A 24,714-nucleotide genomic window follows, 5' to 3' on the forward strand; every position below is an offset into this window, starting at 1 on the left:
TGTGTGTGTGTGTGTGTGTGTGTGTGTGTGTGTGTGTGTGTGTGTGTCCGCGCGCGCATCCGAAGATGTAGTGGGTGGGGGTACCCCCAGGAACCTCCCTGCGAAGCACGTTCTATCTTATCTAACATTCTTATCCCAAGATCGGGTATGAGCCTTTTCGCTGGCGCTCAGCTATCTGTCAGGGAGCTTTTTCTCTGCCGCTGGGCACGTGCGGCTAGAGGGCAGAAGATCAGCTGCGACACCAGGGTCGGAGTCACATAGTCCACGGTCACGCAACCTTCCGTCACACAAGAGGATCTGCATCCAATTCAGCCACACAAATGCCATCACCCACTAGTTCCGACCTCACAGCCACACACAGTCCTGATGCCACACTCGGGCCCCGTCACGCCCACGGTCACCCAGATACACAACCACACACACCACTGCCGTTCTCACGCACACTCGGGCCTGAGGTGAGAGGCTCGCCACACTCTGCGGTACTGCAGCGCCTCCCTTCTGTCTCCTAATCTCCAGGCCAGGCGGCAACGTCTTTCCGACCCTCTGAACCGGGACTGCTCACCTTGGGTGTCGCACCTGCCTCACGGTGATGCTCAGTGTAAGCGAGGGTGGGACGGAACCTGCAAGTACACAGCCCCCGGGGCTTAACGGGCCGCGCGCGGAGGCTGCTGGGAGCTCGCTCTGTAGGCACTGAGTGCGCCGGCGCCGCCAGCCTAGGGGAGCGGAGCTTCCACCCCGCCCGCTCGCCGCGTGAGGCGGAGATCTAGGCGGGCTCCTGAGCGGGCGGCGTTCCCGGCTCTTTGTCCCAAGAAAGTCCCGGCAGGTCCTGGAGCGCGACGGGCACCAACAACCGGCGTATTAAAGGGGGGATATGCATAAATGTGACTCTCCCTACCGCCTACTCGATGGAACTGTGTGTCTATCTTTGGAGTGGTTCTGGGTACGACTTTCTCATTGGGTGTGGCTGGTTTGTGTTTGTGAAGTGCTACTGCGAGGACCGGAATGTGGTTTGTGAGGGAGATTTGACTGGATTGTGTGTCAGACTGTACAGGACTAAGAATGTTGTGTTGGCCTGCGAGGTAATGGGTCTGTGAACGTGTCTGTAATTGACTCTGAACATTTAGGTGGCACGGTTCTGATAGATACGTTTTCCCCAGGCCTTCCCTGCAGACCTTGGATGGGAGTCCCTCAGTGTGTGCCTGATTGTGGCGTGTGTGTGTGTGTGTGTGTGTGTGTGTGTGTGTGTGCGCGCGCGCGCGCACGCTTCTGGTGTGTTCCTGCGGGACTGTGACGATGTGGAATGATTGGATGAGACCAAAAGCCTAACTCTCCTCAATTTTGAAATGAGAAAGGAATGTTGCATTTTCAAGAAGCATCATCTTTACTGAAGCATTTGGTGAAAAAAACCTGATTTTTCTGGAAAATTGTGTATTTACATTTAATCACAGGTTTATTATGGAGAATGTAAATAAACATAGATTTAAACATAAGATTTCAAAGGAAAATCCAGTCCTGGAATAGTTTATTTGCTCCTTCCCCAGATTTCCAGAATAGGCTGTTCCTCTTAATGTTAAGGGGACTTTGTTGGGAGGATTTAAGAAGGCCCAGACTAAGAAAAAACATCTTGGGGCCCCTGAGTGGCTCAGTTAAGCATCTGACTCTTGACGCATGTCATGATCTCTTGGTTTGTGAGATGGAGCCCCACAGTGGGCTCTGTGCTGACAGTGCTGAGCCTGCTTGGGATTCTCTGTCTCTTCCTCTCTCTCTCTCTGCCCCTCCCCTGCTCATGCTTGATCTCTCTCAAAAATAAATGTTAAAAGAAAAAAACATCTCTACCTAAAAGAGAAGCACTATGGCTAGAGCAGACAACCCAGGATTAGGGAGTCAAATATCTTGGGTTCTAGATCAGACACTCTTCTCTTTGTTAAAGGAAGGCAAGAAACTTAAGACTCAAAGCATTCATTCATGCTGACATTACTAATTCAAATGTAATGTTACAAGGTTTTATTCTTACCTTTTATATTTGTTTTTTTCCTCTAATAATCTCTCTCTAGAAATCCTGGTTCCTAGTAATATTAACATATTTATATAGTTGCAGTAGTCTAGAATGGCCATAAAATAGTTTAAAATTGTGATGCCAATATTATTATTACTAAAAATAAAACTAGTAAATAAAATTTTAGATTGTAGTTATTCTAAAGCAGGGGTTGACAAATTACAAATCTGGCCTGCCACGTATATGGCTAGTGAGTAAAGAATAATATCTATCTTTAAAATGGTTTTAAAAAAATCGTAAAAAGAAGAATATTTTGTGATGTGTAAAAAATCATGCATTTCAAACTTCAGTGTCTATAAATAGTTTTACTGGAACATAGCCATGTTCATTTATTCATTGTCTATGGCTGCATTTAAGCTACAAGGGCAGGATTGACTAGTTATGCAGACTGAATGGCTTGCAGAGCTTAAAATACAGTCAATTCCCATTATTCACAGTAGTTCTATAAAGTTATTGCAAACACTGAATTAGCAAACCATTTCTCCTAAAGGAAATACGGGGTTTCCTGCAAGTATCAGATGACATTTTCTTCAACCAACCAATACACACCTTGTTTTATGTGCTTCAACACATAAGTAGAAAATTTGTGTTTTCTTGTGAGCCTAGAAGATAAATCCAACTTACCTTATGAAAGAATTTTCCTATTTTTCTGTTCAGGAAACCAGCTGCTTTTTTTTTCTTTAACATTTATTTATTTTTTTTTGAGACAGAGAGAGAGAGAGAGAGAGAGAGAGAGAGAGAGAGAGCACAAGTGAGGTACAGGCAGAGAGAGAGGGAGACACAGAATCCAAAGCAGACTCCAGGTTCTGAACTGTCAGCACAGAGCCCAATGCAAGGCCTCAAACCCACGAACTGTGAGATCATGACCTGAGCCGAAATAAGATGCTTAACTGACTGAGCCACCCAGGTGCCCCTAGGAAACCAGCTGCTTTCTTACCTGTGTTTCTCCTCTGATGGAGGTATACCAATATGAATAAAAAATAATTTGATACCTCTGCTCTTATAAGGACCAGATATTTTTCCTCTGATAAAACCAATTTCTCAGCCTAAGTACCATTCCTGGCCAAGTGATTCATAAACAAACAGGTAATCTCAATCTACTCAGGAACATGAGTGCAGAGTAAAGTTCTGTATATATGTAATCAGGCATGGGTGGTATGATGTCACTGAGGAAGATAGAAAATTCTTTAGCTTGGGACTGGGGATTTTAGGTTGATGGTGGTGGATTTCAGCAATTGATTTCTGAGCTAACAGCATACTGTCCATTTAGAGCTATTTAAATCATCCTCCCTTCTTTGGAGATTCACTGGAGAGGGCTGACAACTGGCCATACTTTGTGTTCAATCATAAATATTGTTACCACTCTGCTTCCCATATATTTTAATACTAAGAGAAACAAACCACATTTCTTATCCTATAGATGAGGTTTGTGATCAAAATTCCTGTGTCCCTCCAAGAGGTGCAGGTACCCAATCAAGACTGAAAGAGCCACATTCAGGAACATAACGAGGTGTGTGTGATGGGTACAATCTCTGTCTTCTTTATAACTAAATTATCAATATATTTTGGTTGAAACATATATTTAAAAAAACAACAACTTGGCTTAGGAAACCCTAAAGCAAGCCTTCAAATTCATTGTTTTTTGTTTTTATTCTCTTAGAACACTTCTGCACATTTTCTTTCTATCCTCTGTATTTAATTCTTTGTGGAGTGCCTCCTTTGTTAAAATGATAGCTTTGAAGAGGTACTTATGCATTGTAACTTGGTGGAATAGAAAACACTTAAAGCCACTCAAAAGAAACTTTATAGGAATGTCACATAGACAGATTTCAGAAATGTGGTATTGCTAAATTCCATCTTTCCTCCTGTTACTCTTCTGTGATAATAATTTGGGGTTCTCCTTGTCACAATCTATACAAATTCAGAAATTCTGAACTGGGCATTGAAAGAAGATAACACAGAAAAGGATTTTTTTTTTTTAAATGTCATAATCTACATGAGGGAAGAGGGCTGGTAGCAGTCCTTTGTCGTTTAGCTCCCGTTGGTTTGCATTCATTATCAAACATTTAATGTTTATGAAAGATCTATCCCTATGTGCAAAGGTGTTTTTTATTAGTTTGGAAACGCTGAGCTTGTGTTTATTCATTTTTTTATTAAAAAAATATTTTTAATGTTTATTTATTTTTGAAAGAGGGAGAGACAGGGCGTGAGCAGGGCAGAGACAGAGGGAGACACAGATCCAAAGCAGGCTCCAGGCTCTGAGCTGTCAGCACAGAGCCCTACTATGTGGGACTCGAACTCATGAACAACAAAATCATGACCTGAGCTGAAGTCAGACGCTTAACTGACTGTGCCACCCAGGCGCCCTGCAGCCACTTTAAAAAACAGTCTGGAAGTCCCCCACACTGTTAAAGGTATAAAACGTATAACCCAGCAATTTCACTCTTAGCTATATATGCCCAAGAGAAAGAGAAATATATGTCCACAGAAACATTTCATGAATGTTCAGAGCAACATTAATAACCATAGCCAAAAAGTGGAAATGACCTAGATGTCCAGAAACAAATGTGTAGATAAATTAAGCATGGTATATCCATACAACAGGGTATTTGTTATTCAGCCATAAAAAGGATGAAGTACTGACACATGCAAGGGATGAGCCTTGAAAACATGCTATGTGAAAGAAACCAGACACAAAAGACAACATATTATATAATTACATTTATATTAAATGTATAGAACAGGCGAATTCATAAAGACAGAAAATAGGTAAATGGTTGCCTAGCGTTGGAAGGTATGGGGAAAACAATCCCAAGTAGTTAAAGAACTGTCTTTGAAGTCTCAAAAAAAAGGTAGGTGTAAACAGAGAATACAGTAGTAAATATGGTATAAACATAGGACATAATAGTACTTCCTTATCTGGGGGGGGGGAGGGTATACTTCCAAGGCCCTTCCCAGTGGATACCTAAACCTACAGATAGTACCAAATCCTATGTAGACTATGTTTTTTTCTATACAGACATAGTTATGATAAAATGTAATTTATACATTAGACTCAGTAAGAGATTAACAATAACAACTAATAATAAAATAGAACAATTAGAACAATATACTCTAATAAAATTATATGAATGTGGTCTCTCTCAAAATATCTATTATACTGTACTCACCCTTCTTGTGATGATGTGAAATGATAAAATCTCTACATGAGGAGATGCAGTAAGGTGACTGACATAGGCATTATGATGCGGTGTCTGGCTAACACTGACCTTCTGACTATACATCAGGAGGAGGATCATCTACTTCTGGACCACAGTTGACCACAGATGACTGAAACCATGGAAAGCAAAACTGTGGATAAGGTGGGGGGGGAGGGGGGAACCACTTTATCACAGAATAGTCAAAATGAATGGACTGTATTGAACAATAATATGGATGAACCCTGGCAATCTAATGTTAAAAGAAAAAAATTTATATTCCTTAAGGTTCTATGGAACATGAAAGCCATTTCATAAAGTGAAATTTAACAAGAAAATAAAAATAGATTAAAGTAATCTTATCCTAGAGTTCTTAAGTTCCCAAATCATAAATTCTTCTAAAATAAGGAATTTTAGGGGCGCCTGGGTGGCGCAGTCGGTTGAGCGTCCGACTTCAGCCAGGTCACGATCTCGCGGTCCGTGAGTTCGAGCCCCGCGTCGGGCTCTGGGCTGATGGCTCAGAGCCTGGAGCCTGTTTCCGATTCTGTGTCTCCCTCTCTCTCTGCCCCTCCCCTGTTCATGCTCTGTCTCTCTCTGTCCCAAAAATAAATAAACGTTTGAAAAAAAAATTAAAAAAAAATAATTAGGAATTTTAATAATTTAAACTTTATGGATTATAAGGGAATATGATTTATCACTGTAGATTCCATATACAACTGATTATACTATAAGAACCTGAGCTAAATGGGTATCTTTTTCCAAAGGAAATTTAAACTGCATGATAGTATGCAACAACAGAATTAAGTTCCTTGTATTCCTTATTATGGATTCTTTACAATTTCTACTTATGTGACCATGTTAAAAGTTAGAAAGTTTATGAAAATAGTCTATTTCACTTTTAATGTTAATTTTTCTCCCTAAATTTTGACGTGAGGTAGTTTGAAGCCAACCTGGAATAGTGATGCTTGATGAGATTATAAATTTTGACCATGACCAAAAGGAATATTCATTAAAATAGTATGTGTATCTCAAATATCACAATCTATGGGAGAAGCAAATAAAATTTAATTTACTCTTACCTCTGAGATGGCTTTATATATATATAAACTACTTTTCAAAAAATGTTTATTTAAAATTTTTTAAGTTTATTTATTTATTTTTGAGAGAGAGACAGAGAGAGTGAGCAGGGGAAGGGCAGAGAGAGAGAGAGAGAGGGAGAGAGAATCCCAAGCAGGCTCCACGCTGTCAGCACAGAGCCCAATGTGAGGCTCAAACTCACAAACTGAGATCGTGACCTGAGGCCAAAACCAAGAGTTGGACACTTAACCAACTGGGCCACCCAGGCACCCCTACTTATTTATTTATTTTTTAGAGACAGAGATATCCAAGTGGGGGAAGGGCAGAGAGGGAAACAGAGAATCCCAAGCAGGCTTTGCACTGTTAGTGTGAGGGGCCTCATGCAGGGCTCAAACTCATGAACCCCTGAGATCACTACCTGAGCTGAAATCAAGAGTCAGATGCTTAACCTACTGGGCCCCTCAGAAGTCCCCCACTTTTTTTTAAGTTTATTTATCTACTTTGAGAGAGACAGAAAGAACACCAATGAGGGAAGAGCAGAGAGAGAGGGAGAGAGAGAATCCCAAGCAAGTTTCGTACTGTCAGCACAGAGATTGATGCAGGGTTTGATCTCACAAGTGTTAGGTTATGACCTGAACCAAAATCAAGAGTTGGATGCTCAACTGACTGAGCCACCTAGGCACCCGAGCATCTTTTTTATTCACAGCTCAACCCTGAATTCTTTCCATTCATTTTTTAAAAATCTTTTATTCATTTTTCAGACAGAGAGAGACAGGGGCAGGACAGAGAGAGAGCGAGACACAGAATCCAAAGCAGGCTCCAGGCTCTGAGCTGTCAGCCCAGAGCCTGATGTGGGGCTCGAACTCACAAACCACGAGATCATGACCTGAGCCAAAGTTGGATGCTCAGCCTACTGAGCCACCCAGGTGTCCCTCTTTCCATTCATTTAAAAACCAAAGAGATAAAATTTTCTGACCCTGATTTAGGAAATATTTTTCAGGCAGGATGCAAAAAGCATGAACTGTGAAAGAAGGAAAATAATTTGGATTTTATCAAAACTAAAATATTTTGATCCAGATGGCCAACCGACACATGAAAAAATGTTCAACTTCACTCATCATCAGGGAAATACAAATCAAAACCACAATGAGGAGTGCCTGGATGGCTCAGTCAGTTAAGCATCTGACTTCAGCTCAGGTCATGATCTCACAGCTTGTGAGTTCAAGCCCCGCATCAGGTTCTGTGCTGACAGCTCGGAGCCTGGAGCCTGCTTCGGATTCTGTGTCTCCCTCTCTCTCTGCCCCTCCCCTGCTCACACTCTATCTGTCTCTCTCTCTCAAAAAACAAATAAACATTAAAAAAAAAAAACTAAAAAAAAAAAACAAAAACAAATCAAAACCACAATGAGATACCACCTTACACCTGTCAGAATGGCTAACATTAACAACTCAGGCAAAAACAGATGTTGGCGAGGATGTGGACAAAGAGGATCTCCTTTGCATTGTTGGTGGGAATGCAAGCTGGTGCAGCCACTCTGGAAAACAGTATGGAGGCTCCTCAAAAAACTAAAAATAGAACTACCCTACGACCCAGCAATTGCACTACTAGGCATTTATCCAAGGGATACAGGTATGCTGTTTCGAAGGGGCACATGCACCCCAATGTTTATAGCAGCACTATCAACAATAGCCAAAGTGTGGAAAGAGCCCAAATGTCCATCGATGGATGAACGGATAAAGAAGATGTGGTATATATATACAATGGAGTATCACTCGGCAATCAAAAAGAATGAAATCTTGTCATTTGCAACTACATGGATGGAACTGGAGGGTATTATGCTAAGTGAAATTAGTCAGAGAGAGACAAAAATCATATGAATTCACTCCTATGACGACTTTAAGAGACAAAACAGATGAACATAAGGGAAGGGAAACAAAAATAATTTAAAAACAGGGAGGGGGACAAAACATAAGAGACTCATAAATATGGAGAACAAACTGAGGGTTACTGGAGGGGGTGTGAGGGGGGGATGGGCTAAATGGGTAAGAGACATTAAGGAATCTACTTCTGAAATCATTGTTGTACTATATGCTGACTAATTTGGATGTAAATTTTAAAAAAACACAAAAAACAAAACTAAAACATTTTGGAGCACCTGGGTGGCTCAGTCAGTTAAGCATCCGACTCTTGATTTCAGCTCAGGTCATGATCTCTCAGTTGGTGGGTTCAAGCCCCGCAGTGGGCTCTGTGCTGAGAGTGCGGAGCCTGCTTGGGATTCTTTCTCTACCCCTCTCTGCCCCTCCCCTACTCAAGCTTGCACTCTCTTTCTCTCAAAATAAATAAATAAACTTAAAAAAAAAAAACTATAACCTTTTGCTTTTCAAAAACCACTGTTAAGAAAATGAAAAGGCAAAGCATAGATTGGCAGAAAATATTTGCAACACATATACCTAATAAAGGAGTTATATGTTGAATAAACAAATAATTCTTTTTCTAATTTTTAATTTTATTATTATTTTTTAAAATTTACATCCAAATTAGTTAGCCTTTAGTGCAACAGCGATTTCAGGAGTAGATTCCATGTATATGTATATATATGTACTTTGGATTACAAGCATGTTTCCAGAACGAATTATGCTCGCAAACCAAGGTTTTACTGTATTTGAAGTGATGGAAATGTTTTATATCATGATTGTGGTAACAATTACATGATTGTATACACTTGTCAAAACTCATAAAATTGTACACTTAAATATTGGTGAATTTTATTGGGTGTAAATTTTACCTCAATAAAGCTGGGTAAACAAAAAACAAAAGGAGTAACAAAGATTCCAGAAAAATAATGACTGCAGCAACACAAGTTTTGAATCATAAGATGGAGCAATCAGATAGCAAAACCAAAAACCTGTTGACAACATTTAAGCAGAACCCCAGTACCTCAGAATGTGACTATATTTGGAGGTGGGGCCTTTAAAGAGGTAATAAAATTAGAATGATGGGATTTGGGTGGCACATAATCCAAGGAGAGATGCCTCCGGAAAAGACTGGTTGACATCTTGATGTTGGACTAACAGCCTCCAGAACCAGGAGAAAATAAATTTCTATTACTTAAGCCATCCAGTCTGTTATGACATTCTAACAAACCCATATAGATAAACCCCCAAACATAAGCAAATGGGGGAAAAATAAAAAACAACACATTACCCTGTATGGTGAATCTGTGACTAAAGGAGAGATCAAAATAAATTACTAGAATCTTATCACAGAGAGGCAAAGGAATAAAAAACAATATAGGAATTATGGGGAGAAATGCAAAAAAAAAAAAAAAAAACAAACATTGACTATTGAAAAAAATTTTTTAATGTTTATTTATTTTTGAGAGACAGAAAGAGTGAGAGTTGGGGAGGGGCAGAGAAAGAGGGAGACACAATCCAAAGCAGGCTCTAGGCTCTGAGCTATCAGCACAGAGCCAGATGTGGGGTTTGAATTCAAGGACCATGAGATCATGACCTGAGACGAAGTCGGATACTTAACTGACTGAGCCACGCAGGTGCCCCAAACATGGACTATTTAAAATAGTAATGTCCATCAGGTTAAAAAAAAGATAATAAAGAACAATAATTTACACTGGGAGGTGGGTGGATAAATGTAGCTAAAGAACCCAAAGTAATTTCTATTGGTACAGGAATGAGTAAAGATGTGAACTGTTTTGGACCTTAATAGGTTTTAGTATGTATGGTATTTTCTGAGGTAATACTTAGAAAGGCTTAGAAATAGTATATAGAATTTCCAAACTAGTAGAGGTAAGAAACAAAATGGTAATTTTTTTAAATCCTGAAGAAAACCAGTTAGAAAAGAACATAGAACTGGCAAGATCAACTGAAAAGCACAAATGAGGATGGCAGATTTATAGCCAAATAGATTAGTAATTACACCGAATAAAAATGGACCTAGTACTCTATTTGAAACACAAATAGATTGTCAGGTTGGATTAAAATATTTTATATTGTGTTTACAAAGCACATCTATAGTTTAAGGACACAAAAAGATTAAAATTAAACATGGGAAAATTACATCATGTAGACAATAAACAAGAAAGTTCATGTAATTGTACTATTAGCACACAATAGAAATTTTAAGACAGGATGCATTATTAGACATGCCTTTCTTGAAGCTCTTATAATTACCTTGTCTGAGGTAGTTATCTTGCAAGTGTTACTTTTTCATGCTCCTCTCCCCTTATATTCATACCATAAACTATAAGCAAGTTTCAGCATACTCTGAAAAGAACAATTATAAAGTCAAGCCTAAATATCAAGAACATCACCAAATTTTGACACTTTGATGAAGAATAATGTAGAGAATAAATGAAGGGATGTTTTCACCAGTGGACATAACAGTGATTCTAATAAAATGTAAAGTGAGACTATAACTTGGCTATTTGGAGTTCCTCATGACCATGGGCAGCAGACCAAAGGCTGGGGTGAGAGGAAGTGTTAATGTCTGCTGGGCTGATTGATCCTGGCTATCAAGGGATGTGAAATTTCCAAATGAAACATGAATAATACTCAAAGAATTCCTAGGGTCAACTCTTATCCCTATCATTTCCAGTTGTAAAAACAGGCAAATAAACACCCCCCCTCAAACCAGAAAACCTATAAAGAAAACTATAACCAACAAAGATTCTGATCTTTAATGAAAGGTTTGGATAACTTTAACCATAAAAACTTCCCAGTTTGCTAATTAAAAGGGAATGTGTCACAACTATTATTTACAGAAAGGAAGGCTGGAACATCTACCTAATTTATATATAGTTAGATATTATTATTACATTTCTTCTTTCCTCTTAAAAAATTTTTTTTAAGGTTTATTCATTTTTCAGAGACAGAGAGAGGCAAAGTGTGAGTGGGGGAAGGGCAGAGAGAAAGGTAGACACAGAATCTGAAGCAGGCTCTAGGCTCCCAGCAGTCAGCACAGAGCCCTTTTATGTAGGTTGTTACAACTTAGAAGAAAGGTTACAGAATGTCTACACAGGATCCTGACAGATAGAAGGTATAAACATTACCCAACACAATTTTGGTTGAATGAGGAATGGCTCATGAATAAATGAGGAGTGAGGAATGTTATTTTAGATGAGGTTTTAATGTTCAGTTACAGGAAGAATGAGGTAGATTGATGGGATGCCATCTTGTGAACACTGGTCATTCATTTGGCTGTACAGTATTTGTGCACCCTTGCTATGATGGTTAACACCCATCTTTAAGAAGCCGAGGCTGATTCTCACTAAACTGAAAATGCATCTTAGTCTCTCCAGCAGCTAATGTACAAGGATGGAACATAGGCTTCAGCACTCCAACACACCCATCTCAGGGGTGCCTGGGTGGCTTCATCAGTTAAGCAACCAACTTCAGCTAGGGACATGATCTCATGGTTCGTGAGTTTGAGCCCTGTGACGGGCTCTGTGCTGACAGCTCAGAGCCTGGAGCCTGCTTCAGATTCTGTGTCTCCCTCTCACTGACCCCCCCCCCCTCCACTTGTGCTCTGTTGCTCTCTCGAAAATAAACGAAAAACAAAAAACACCTATCTCAGAACAGCAAGGTGATGATATAAAGGAACAAGGATGGGAGATTCCATCTGGGTGATGGGTAACCCCATGTACACAGGTGGCACTAGCAGGAACATCCAGAGTCCATGTTGTCAGTAGTGTAAGCTGGCAATTCTGTCCAGCAGCAGCAGCAGCAGCAGCAGCAGCAGCAAAAGGAATGACCTCATGAGTTCTGTGTCATCATGTGCAGCAATGTTCTTGGTTCTGTATCTTTGTTCCTTAGCACTCTAAGATTTTCTATGAGCCACTCAATATTCCTTGAATGAATTTCTTATCTACTCCAATTTTTTTTTAATTTTTTTATTTTTTTATTTAAAAAAATTTTTTTTTCAACGTTTATTCATTTTTGGGACAGAGAGAGACAGAGCATGAACAGGGGAGGGGCAGAGAGAGAGGGAGACACAGAATCGGAAACAGGCTCCAGGCTCTGAGCCATCAGCCCAGAGCCTGACGCGGGGCTCGAACTCACGGACCGTGAGATCGTAACCTGGCTGAAGTCGGACGCCCAACCGACTGCGCCACCCAGGCGCCCCTCTACTCCAATTTTAAAAAGGTAGAACATATGGACTGTAACCATTGTGTTTCCATTAAAATTAGAAATAAAACAAAGATGGCTACAGTAGAAACTTCTGTGGGTGATAATTAATTTTCTACACTTGATTTCTGGACTAACTGAGAAACAGACTTTTTGTTAGGGATGCTTTACTGAAAGAGGCAGCTTGAAACTGCACATCCTAATACTTCATTTAAACTTAGGTATTGGGAGACATAACAAGCAGAGGACTAGGCCTGTAGAGCAGTTACAGAGAATCATAGTCTGACCCAGGGAACATGAGAAATTCAGGGTCAAATGGGGGGGGGGGTGGATATTCATGTGTTTTAACACATTTCACCAAAGCATAAATCATTTCTCTTATGACACACAAATAAGAGTGGAGATGAAAACAACAAACAGAAATTAATCTGAAAAAACCAACCCTTCAGTCTGTTAAAATGGGGAAAATATAGTGAAAAAAAAAATTCTTGCCCAACAGCCACTGTCCTCATGTCTACAACATGAAAAAAGGTGAAATAGGTATACTGAGATATCCCTTTATATGCAGATTATCAAAGATCAAAAGAATCTATCATTTTATAATCAATACCTAATAAAAGATACTAAATTTCAGATTATTCCTAGCATATTTTAAGTATTGTGAAACATTACATCATGAAGATATTAGAGTGTAAAGAGATAAAAAGTTGTCAAAGACATTTTGAGACATACCTGTATTAATGAATATCCATTCAAAGTCAATTCAATGTGAATTCATTTTGAAATACTCTATTTAAATTGAATAAAATTTAAAATATAACCCTTATTAGTCTTTTTATTGGAACCGGATAAAATAATTTAAAATCTAATAAGCATTTGTTTTTGTTTTCATTAAAAAAATTTTTTTTAAGTTTACTTATTTTGAGAGAGAGAGAGAAGCAAGCATGGTAGGGGCAGAGACAGAGAGAATCCCAAGCAGGCTCTGCACTGTCAGCACAGAGCCCGATGCGGGACTCCAACACAAACTACGAGGTCATGACCTGATTTGAAGTCGGACACTCAACCGACTGAGCCACCCAGGTGCCCCCTTTTTTTCTTAAATGTTTAACGTTTATTTAATTTTGAGAGAGAGAGAGACAGAGGGTGAGCGGGGGAAGGGACAGAGAGACAGGGAGACACAGAATCCAAAGCAGGCTCCAGGCTCTGAGTTGTCAGCACAGAGCCTGATGCAGGGCTTGAACTCACCAACCGCGAGATCATGACCTGAGCTGAAGTTGGACGTTTAACCGACTGAGCCACTCAGGCACCCTGTCTTTATTTCTAAGTAAAAATTATATATTAACAATATACATATCTCAATTTCCAAGTAATAAGTTACTAAAAAGTATAAGTCAAAGATTGCTGGAAAATAGAGCACAGAAATAGATTTGAGAATATGAGCATTTCATATATGAGTATTTTAATACAGTAGGAGAAAGATGAATATTTCAATTATTGGTTCTGGCATAATTGGTCTTATTTCTGAATGGAAACAAAACCAACATCCTGTATTACACCATATACAATAATGAATCCCAGATGGATTAAAATGGTAAAGTCTGTGTGTGTATACACACCCACATATGTGAAAAACTGTACACTCTGTCCCTTTATCCTCGTCCCTCGGAAAGTTTCTATAAGCAATACCTTCCTAAGAAACAGAAAACATTGGAAATGGTTTGGAAAACCTATTTTACAGAAATAAAATAGACAAAAGTATAAAATGTTTATTGAAGCATTACTTTTATTATTTTTTTTAAAGTTTTTTAAAGTTTATTTTGAGGGGCGCCTGGGTGGCTCAGTCAGTTAAGTGTCTGACTCTTGGTTTCAGCTCAGTTCATGATCTCATGGTTCATGGGTTCGAGCCCCACATTGGGCTCCATGCTGTCAGTTCAGAGCCTGCTTGGGAGCCTCTCTCTCCCTCTCTCTCTGGCCCTCCCTGCTTGTACTCTCTCAAAATAAATAAACTTAAAAAAAAAAAAGTTTGAGAGAGAGCGCACACGCAGGGGAGGGGCAGAGAGAGAGAGAGAGAGAGAGAGAGAGAGAGAGAGAGAATGAATCCCAAGCAGGATCCACGCTGTCAGTGTAGAGACTGACTCAGGGCTCAAACTCACAAACCATGAGATCATGACCTGAGCCAAAAACAAGAGACGCTTAACCGACTGAGCCATCCAGGTGCCCTGAATGAAGCACTACTTTCAAACAGCAGAGAGGAAACAGTCTGAAATATTGCATGAATAGTTGAGTTGGTATTGGTACAAACATACTTGGGTATAAAATATACTGTAACCATTTAAAAAAATAAGTTAAATCATCATTTACTGACTAGGGAAATTCAAAATTTAAAAGGCATGTTTAAACTATCATCCATATTTTTTGGTAAAAATATACTGATTTGTGTTAACATTTAAACATAAAGAAATATATGGGGGATATACACAAGGTTTGAACATTACTCAGAAGTAAATCAGCAGAGAGGGAGTGAGGAATAGCAAAAGGCATAGCTTTTTTTTTTTTTTTTTTTAGTATTGCTTCATTGGTTTGAACGCAAATGCATTACCTCTGTAATTTTATTTCATTTTATTTTTTAAAAGTTTTTATTTCTTTTAGTAATTTCCCTACCCAACGTGGGGCTCAAACTCATAGCCCTGAGATCAAGAGTCGAATGCTCTTCCCATAGAGCTAGCCAGGCATCCCATTTCCTCTATAATTTTAGATGAAGAACTTAATGAATGACTTAAACTCCTATGTTGCTCATTCCGCTTTTCTTAAGTTGATTATAAAATATTTTACAGGCATAAGCCTGGAACAAAATAACTCAATGTTTAAAAAAAAACCTTAACCTACTAACATGGGATCTAAGAAAAAAGGAAGTGAGGAATGGAAGAACAGACCTGTAATTTTGGGTATATGGGAATTTCCTTCCAAGAATGGAATCCATCCAATGCAGGAAGCTGCTTGCTGAGCATGAAAATTGAGGCAAAGAAAAGATCTATTTCAAAACACTAATCTACCTAAACAAAGCTAAAATGTGGGACATTTGCTTAACTTCAGGATTCTTAATCTAAGACTTTTAGTAGCCTTCCACACTCTTCCACAATGGCAGAGTTAAGTAGTTGCTACAGAAATAGTACGGCTCACAGGGCTAAAATATTTACTGTCTGGCCCTTTATGGAAAGTCTGCTAACTTTTCATCTAGAACACAATACAGAATTCCAATGACATGTTTGCTGCTAGTGCAAAAATGTGATGCTCAGGCTATTTTTCCTCTTCATAGGCCATTTAAAAATTTTCAGTTGTATGTGTATATATTTATCAACAATAGGATATTGTTGTTACATATAAAACAGACCCAATTTTTAAATTTGACATGATGCTTAGAATAAAGAACTGCATGTAGAAAATATTGGGGTGGAATAAGTCTTTAAAAAAAAATCCTTACACTTGGAGTTTAGCTAGTTATCTCTGGAAATATTTTAAATATTAAATATTTAAGGGATTTGCACTATTTTTTTTAATTTTTTTTCAACGTTTATTTATTTTTGGGACAGAGAGAGACAGAGCATGAACGGGGGAGGGGCAGAGAGAGAGGGAGACACAGAATCAGAAACAGGCTCCAGGCTCTGAGCCATCAGCCCAGAGCCCGACACGGGGCTCGAACTCACGGAGCACGAGATCGTGACCTGGCTGAAGTCGGACGCTTAACCGACTGCGCCACCCAGGCGCCCCTGGATTTGCACTATTAAAAACTCCTCCTCCAAGCCTTCTGCACATCCACAGCTTTAGGGTCCAGAACAAAAGGAACTTATGGCCTATTTGTGCAGTCAATACATCTTTGGTACTCATGGTGTCTTTAAAGATAAATCTGAGCTACCATTTAAAAATCAAGAGCTATTAGGGCACCTGGGTAGCTCAGTCGGTTGGGTGTCTGACTTTGGCTCAAGTCATGATCTCGCCATTCATGGGTTCAAGCCCCAAGCCCCAGGCTCACTGCTGTCGGCCTATCAGCATAGAATCCACATTGGATCCTCGGTCCCCCTTCTCTGCCCCTCCCTCACTTGCACTCTCTCAAAAATAAACATTAAAATAAATAAAAATCAAGAGCTATCACACACTGAAAAAAAAAAAAAAAAAAAAGATCCAGACTTTCGAAAAGTCACAAGAGCTGGCAAAATGAGGCCTGCATTTCCTCACATCAGTTAGTTAGAACTGGGCACTGGGTATCCTCCTTAGCTACTGCTGCAACCAGGTTCATTTGTATTATTTTAATAGGTACCACTGTTTGCTAGTTTCTTTAGTATGCTCACATATATCTTCATGGATACTAAAAATGAGCTTCCGTTTTTAGGTGTCCTAATATTATTCTAACATCAAGGTTATATTTGGGTGGTTATGAGATGTTTACCTCTATATAACAATTCCTTAGATACTTGATAATGTTTTGCCTGAAAAAAATTTTTGGTTTGGTGCTTTATTAGTAGTAATAGCTACTGTATCACACTAAATTTCCCCTTTTCTGTGTTTTTATGATTATGAGGCTTCTGAGAGTTCTAATTCTGAGTCAATACTGTATTCATTTTTATTTTCCTAAAAAAATAATTTTGTTCAGGTTTTCAAATATACCAGAAAGCACTGTATTTAACATTTTATTAAATATTTTAAGTAATCTCTACACTCAATGTGGGGCTTGAACTTACAACCTCGAGACCAAGAGTCACATGCTACACCAACTAAGCCAGCCAGGCACTCCTAAAATAACATTTTAAATCATTAACTATAAGGTTTCTCTTTGTGTATTAATTTTTCAAACATAATGCTGTTTCTTTTCACACTTTTTCATTTTTCATCCATGTTGCAAATGATTTGTCTACATTCTTGTTTTTACATTAGGTATTGCATGATGTAGCAAAAAGGATGCTAGGCTGAATAAAGTCCTTTCCACACATTACTTTCCCCATCAACACCTAGGATAATTTCATGTTCCATAGGAAGTGATGATGGAAAATTTTCTGAATTCATTACCCTGTGTCTTTCTTCGACTATATATCCTGCCTGACGTTCAGCAAGGTCTGCAGAAACTGTTTTTCAGCAAATAATACTAATGGCAATGATGAATAAAATAATGACCAACATTCAGCGAATATTTATTATATGACAGGCAGAATTCTAAGCACTTTATGCATCTTAGTTTATTTGATCCTCACACAAAATTTTGAGGTAGGTATTATCATTATCCCGTTTTAGTTTCCACTGAGACAAATATGTATAAAAACGTAGAAAAATGATCAGGAAGCATAAATACTAAACAGATAATGACTATCCTTCAGAAAGGGAAATGCATACAAGGATAATAGTCAAAGAGTGTATCTGCCTTATTTGTAATGTTTAAATCTTTTAAAAGGAAAATATGTTCATGCACTATTTCTGCAATTAAAATACATGATATAAAGATATGCCTATGGAGAATTTCCATTAGGGTACTGTGTGTAATGGCAGAAACTCTGGGAAATGTCTATCAGTAGGAATTTGATAAAATGATATCACAGCAACATATGGAAACACCAAGAAGCTATGAAGGGATCTCTATTTACTGTGTGGAAAGTTGTTCGTCAATGTTTTTACAAGAAATCCGAAGTTTTGTAAATAACAAAAAGAATAAGCCATCTTTGAATAAAGAGGTCACTTATTCCAGGTATTAAAGGTATTTTACAAACTGTGATGGAAACAGGTGGACTTTATAGTCATATAAATTTAAGATGGGTTAAAATATTAAGAATATAACAAGTATAGACAAATTAGGGGGAAAAACAAAAATGCCAGGATTATATTTCATCATGAATTCTGAGGTTTAAAATAAGGTTAGAAAGGTGTCAAAAGTGCTGTGATTTTCAGTATTTGCTAGCTTGAATTATCTGATGTCAAAAGAAATATAAGCTTTTATTAAAGGACTTCCAAAATATATTCTACTCATAGGGTGTTTCTCCTACATGATTTTTCTCAGGCTGAATAAGCTGGAGTCAACAAGTAAGATGTTTCTACATTATTCTATTTAAAGGGATTATTATCAAGACAAATTCTCTAATGTTGAATAATTGAACTGTAATTAAAAGCCTTCCTACAGATTTCAGACCTTCTATAGTTTATCACCAGTACAAATTTTGATGCTGAATAAGTTGTGAGCCATAATTAAATGTCTTCCCACATTCTCTATATTCATAGGGTTTCTCACCAGTATGAATTCTATGATGACTAATAAGTTGTGAACTCTGAGAATAGGCTTTCCCACATATCTTACACTCATAGGGCTTCTCACCAGTATGAATTCTCTGATGTCTAGTAAGATCTGAACCAGAACGAAAAGCCTTTTCACATTCCTTACATTCATAGGGCTTCTCACCTGTATGAATTCTCTGATGTTTGATAAGTTGTGAGCTCTGACTAAAGGCATTGCCACATTCCTTACATTCATAGGGTTTCTCCCCTGTATGAATTCTTTGATGTTGAGTAAAGTTTGAGCCACTACTAAAGGCCTTCCCACATTCTTTACATTCATAGGGCTTTTCACCAGTGTGAATCCTCTGATGTCGAGTGAAGTTCGAGCCACTACTAAAGGCCTTTCCACATTCCTTACATTCGTAGGGTTTCTCACCAGTGTGAATTCTGTGATGTCGAGTAAGGTCTGAACCACAAATAAATGTTTTCCCACATTCTTTACATTCAAAGGGTTTCTTGCCAGTATGAATTTTCTGATGATGACTGAGTCTTGAGGGATGTCTAAAGGCTTTTCCACATTCCTTACATTCATAGGGCTTCTCAATGGTATGAATTATTTGATGTGTAGTAAGCTGTGAGTCATGTCTAAAGGCTTTCCTATATTCCTTAGTTCCACAGTATTTCTCTTTATTATTGATGATTTGCTGTAATGTAAAGGATGGATGCTGACTGAATGTAGGCATGCCTTCATGGGTGAATATCAGTTGACCAAAGTGTCGCTCCTGAGAGCCATGTTGTTTCTCAAACTGGCCATTACATTCCCAATCATCTCTGAAACTAGAGCACTGAAGGTCATGTCTTGTAAGTCTTTCCATTAACTCCCACTGCGCTGACTCTATTTCATAAATCTCCTTCTTCAGAAATAATTTCTTGGTCTCACATCTTGATTCCAGGACTGAAAGAAAATATGAAAGTAATCACTCATATTTTTTGTTTGGGAGAAATAAAACTTCAGTTAAAATGGGAGAATTAAACCAAACTTGAAAAAAAATAGATGAGAATAAGGACAGATCATATAGTAAGATGAGGGCAGTAAGTAAGCCAATGATTTCCAAACATTGCTATTGATCAGAATTATTTAGGGGAGCTTGCTGAACATACAGAAAACTTAGTCTTATCTCCCTTGTTACAAAATGACTCTAATCATAAATACACATACAAAAATTCAGAGTATATGCACACATACCTGTAAGAGCACCCCACAACATGAAGTATAAAATAAGGGAAATGATTACCTACTTAATAGAGTTATTATCAGGATTAAATGAGTATAAGATAACATTCCCAGGGGTTGGCAAACTATGGCCTGCAGCACTGTAACAATTTTTATAAGTAAAGTTTTATTGGAACATAGCTACACTTATTTGTTTACATATTGTCTATGACTGCTTTTGAGCTACAATGGCAGAAGTGAGTAGTTGCAACAGAGACCACATCGACTATAAATTTAAGATATTTATTATCTGGCCTTTTAGGAAAATGGTTTGCCAGTTCCCAGTTAGATCTATGTTGTCCATTACAGTATCCATGAGCATATGTATCTATTTAAATTTAACATAATTAAAATTATATAAAAATTCAAATTTAATTCAATAGCACTGTAATTTCCAGTGTTCAATAGCCAATTGTGGTTAGTGTTGGAAATAACATAGAACATTTCCACATCATCACTGAAAGTTTTATTAGACAGCACTGTCCTCAATTCTGTAACTGGAAACCCAGGGTCTCTTTAACAAATAAGGAAATTGAGAGTGGCAATCCAGATGGCAGGAATGAATAAATCTAGCATGAGTGGCAGACAGTGAGGATTCTTTTGTGGCTAAATATGGAATATGTTTGGAGTTTGATAAAAACACTTTTTGGCTTGGAACTCTGTGATGCTGATCTTAGGAGAAAAGAGGAAAGGACTTAAAAAGAACATAAACACTATAGTAGTGATGACCAACTGACAGGAAGAGCATTTGTAGGTTTAAAGAGAAGGTAGAGGATATAAAAACAGTGTTCTGCTATTGAACAATCAGTTACCAGAATCAGTTGTGAATTTTTGAACACACAGCTAATTACAAGCTTTGTTTTCTTGGGCAAAGTAGTTCATTTTTCTTAGCCCTCAATTCTCTGTCTACTCTTATAATCATTGGGGGAACTGTAAATAATATATGAGAAGTATTTGGCATAAATGTTTAATATTTGAGAGATAATACAAAAGAATTTCTATATTAAAATGGGGATATTAGGCAAGTGCAGTGTTTTGAAGACCACACTATGGGAAAATCTCAAGCCAAAAAAGTGAAAAGTATTCTAGTACCATCTTTTCTCTTTCTCTCATATAATTATTCAGCAAATACTGCCTAATCTTGCTCCTAAATATATCTTAACACTCTTCCTCTTATCTTCAATATCTAATACACGTATCTCTTTGAACTATCAGGAGAGTGTCTTTCTTATCTAGTTTCCCCACCTGAGGTAGGCAATCTTGAACCCATCCTTAATGGCAGTTCTCTTACAACAAAAGCCAAACTCGAACAAGGTATACAAAGCTCTGAATGATCTAATTGCTGCCTGCCTCTTCAGACAAATCTCAGGCTATGCTCCCTTTTGGTTGCTAAGCTCCATCCACGCTGGCACTATTTTGCAGTTCTTCAAATGCTCTCAGTTTTTAGTCCCTCTTAATAGTCTTTCCAGGTACTTTTCCTTATGTCTAGTAGGTGGTTTTGTTGTTGTTGTTTACTCTTGGCCTTGGTAACTATTGCCCATTTTCCAAATCTGCACTTAAAGGTCATACTTTTTGAGGCCTTTCCTGGCTGCATGACCAAATTATACTCTCCTTGTAGTCACACTTTAAGCACTCTGTTGTCCTCCTTAACAGGATTTTCATAATTTGTAATTATATATTGACTTAGCTTCACTTACTATCTTTTTCACTGAATAGGTGTTAAATTGTGAAGGAAATGTCCATAGTCTTCATCAGTGTGTACCTAACTCTAAGCACAGTATCTGGTATATACTGGAAGATCAACAAATATTTATTAACTGACTCAATAAGCAAGTATTTAAATGTATACTCCTTAAAAAATTCCTCTAGAAGGACACACTCTTTTCAAACACAGCACAGTGAATATATGCATTTATTACTGTTCCTTCATGAAGTCCCACCAAAGTGATAGTGATGAGATTAAATGAAAGAAGAAACTCCACAAAGACAAAGAAGAGGAAAGAGCAGCAACAAAATTTTTGAAGCCACCGTAGATGTAATGGTAACAAATAATTTGTTAACCATAAACACACTGAAACTCAGGTTATAGATTAGTCTTATTGTAGAATCATTCTTTCTAAGAACTGCAATCAACAGGTACCTTTGAAAGCAGGGTGCAGGAGGGGCTGCAAAAAGTTAAGATTAATTGAAATCTGTATGAAACAGACCCCAGAATCTCAAACCTACCCCATACACCTGATACTTACGACTCAGTAAACTTTCAGAATCTGACAGTCAAGCTCATTTTACTGACTCCCAGAAAGAAAGTAGAGGATTCAATTCTGGAGAAAACCAGTCCAAGAGAAAATATCTGATAGGTGGTATCAGCCAACGAACTGTTCTAGGAAGATCACTCTACAGTGACTACCACCAATAAGTATACACTTCTTCAGACACAAATGAGAGGTCAAGCCAGCTTTTTAAAAATATATATTTTAATTTAAAAAAAAGTTTTTATTTTTAGAGAGTGTGTGCAAGCAGGACAGAGAGAGGGAGAGAGAATCCCAATCAGGCTCTGTGCTGTCAGAGTGGAGCCTGATGCACAGCTCAAGCCTATGAACTGTGTGATCATGACCTGAGAGGAAATCAAGAGTCCGATGCTTAACTGACTGAACCACCCAGGCACCCTCATATCAGCTTTTTAATACCACAGTTTTATATGGGCAGACAGCCTTAAATCACTAGTAGTTTCAGGAAAATCTTAAACATGAGAGATTAAAATGGACAAAGGGAAAAAAAAAAAAACTCAGGAAAGACAACCAATGGAGAAAAATTCAAAAGAAGAATGCTTCCAAAAATATATAATACATATCTCATAAGAGAATAATGTCAGAAAAAATACTGAAAGAAAAATCTTTTATAAAAATTAATGAGAATTAGAACTTAATAAATTCTCACAGAAAGTATAAGAAATAAAAAATAGAAAAAAATAATTCTAGAGCTAAGACAAGAAATTTAAGATCTGAATTATGAGTGTTCAATCATTCAAAAAAGTTAATGAGCCCATTAAATGTGTCAGACATGGTGCCAGACACTAGAAATAAAAAGTGAACAGGGGCATCAGGGTGGCTCAGTTGGTTAAGTGTCTGACTCTTGGTTTAGGCTCAGGTCATGATCTCACTGTTCGTGGGTTCAAGCCCTGCATTGGGCTCTGCCCTGGCAGTGCAGAGCCTGCTTGGGATTCTCTTTCTCTTTCTCTTCCCCTTCCTGGCTTGAGCAAACATGTGGGAGATCTCTCTCTCTCTCTGTCTCTCAAAATAAACAAACATTAAAAAAAAAAAAAGCAAACATTCAAAGTTTGAAACACAGAGAATAGAGAAGACAACATAGAATAATCAAGAAAATAATACAAGAAAATTTCAGAGATTTTTGTTTCCAGAATGAAATGTCTCAGTGAGTGCCCAAATGAAAGAATAAAATCAACATCATGCTATCTCTACTTGAAATATTAGCATATTATAAAGATAAATTCTACGGGGCGCCTGGGTGGCGCAGTCGGTTAAGCGTCCAACTTCAGCCAGGTCACGATCTCGCGGTCCGTGAGTTCGAGCCCCGCGTCAGGCTCTGGGCTGATGGCTCAGAGCCTGGAGCCTGTTTCCAATTCTGTGTCTCCCTCTCTCTCTGCCCCTCCCCCGTTCATGCTCTGTCTCTCTCTGACCCAAAAATAAATAAAGGTTGAAAAAAAAAAATTAAAAAAAAAAATTAAAAAAAAAAAAAAAAAGAACCTGAATGAGTTTTGGATTTCTGAACAACACTAGATGCTAGATTTTAAAAATCTGTGGAGCAATGCCTTCAAAACTTTGAATTTCAGTTTTTCAACCTAAAATTACATCTCCAGTCAAACTATCAGTGAAATTGAAGGGTGAATGGGAAACATTTTCAGACATATAAGGATTCAGAAAATACACTTCTGTTTTTAAAGATTTTATTTTTTAAAATTATCTCTACACCCAATGTGGGGCTCCAACTTACAACTCTGAGATCAAGAGTTTCATGCTCCACCGACTGAGCCAGCCAGGCAGCCCCACAAAATACACTATTTATTTTTCTTGCATACTTTCCTTGGTTGCTTTTGGAAGGTGTGTGTCAGAATAATAAAGGGATAAACCAAGAAAGAGGAAGGAAAGAGATCCAACAATCAAGACAAAGGTATCCAAGATATCCACATAGAGAATCAAAAGAAATTCAAAGGAACATGGTAAAGGGAATCAATGGGATGATAATGAAGAGAAATTCTAAAATGATAGCTATGTATGTCTCAACTGGGGCAGAACAGAGGGTTAGAGGAGAAATGTCTCTTAAAAAATAAACCAGTTACCTGATGTGTCTGAAGAGAGATTAATGAGAGATACTCAGAAAACTCAGCAATTCTCAATTAAGACAAGGATTAATTGCATAGAAAAGAACAAGTCCTAAAAGAAGTGAAATGTGACTCCAGAGCTTAGAAATGAAAGCCATTTCATTGTCATGAAGCAAGCTGAATAATACTTTAAAAATTGTGATATAATTATATTTGGAGGGTGAAAAAAGGTATAAACTAAATCTTCAAATTCCACAGTGAAAAGTCAATCATCATGAAAACTAGAATTCATGAAAAAAATTCTCAGAGGGGAAAAGATAGAAAAGGTAACAAAAAAGTGGTGGGAGTCATAGGAAAGGAAAATTATATGGGCAATAAAA

The 24,714-nt window shown here is 38.0% G+C and overlaps 2 protein-coding genes and 1 long non-coding RNA gene across 8 annotated transcripts in view; all 3 read right to left on the reverse strand.

Moving 5' to 3' along the window:
* Window positions 1-695, reverse strand: part of ZFP82 (ZFP82 zinc finger protein) — a 23,604-nt gene extending 22,909 nt beyond the window's left edge. For both annotated transcript variants that reach the window (XM_040445735.1, XM_040445736.1), the window contains exon 1: window positions 563-695. The gene's annotated coding sequence lies outside the window, so the exon portion shown is untranslated. The remainder of the gene's footprint in view (window positions 1-562) is intronic.
* A 9,221-nt stretch (window positions 696-9,916) lies between these two features.
* ZNF566 (zinc finger protein 566) overlaps window positions 9,917-24,714 on the reverse strand; it is a 38,754-nt gene continuing 23,956 nt past the window's right edge. For 4 of the 5 annotated variants that reach the window (XM_040445767.1, XM_040445769.1, XM_040445768.1 and 1 more), the window contains exon 5: window positions 17,630-19,677. In XM_040445767.1, the coding sequence (XP_040301701.1) occupies window positions 18,653-19,677 (1,025 nt within the window). In that variant the 3' untranslated portion in view covers window positions 17,630-18,652. Of the gene's footprint in view, window positions 10,611-17,629; window positions 19,678-24,714 lie in introns of those variants that run through there. The other variant, XM_040445771.1, reaches the window with a different exon arrangement.
* On the reverse strand, window positions 14,995-17,166 carry LOC121011397 (uncharacterized). Its single transcript, XR_005781602.1, has 2 exons — window positions 16,250-17,166; window positions 14,995-16,014 (listed from the first exon to the last, which is right to left on the reverse strand). It is a non-coding gene; the product is annotated as an uncharacterized LOC121011397 (long non-coding RNA).

This window comes from Herpailurus yagouaroundi, unplaced genomic scaffold (assembly GCF_014898765.1).
Source record: "Herpailurus yagouaroundi ecotype Mexico unplaced genomic scaffold, PumYag 194, whole genome shotgun sequence".
Taxonomy (NCBI): Eukaryota; Metazoa; Chordata; class Mammalia; order Carnivora; family Felidae; genus Herpailurus; species Herpailurus yagouaroundi.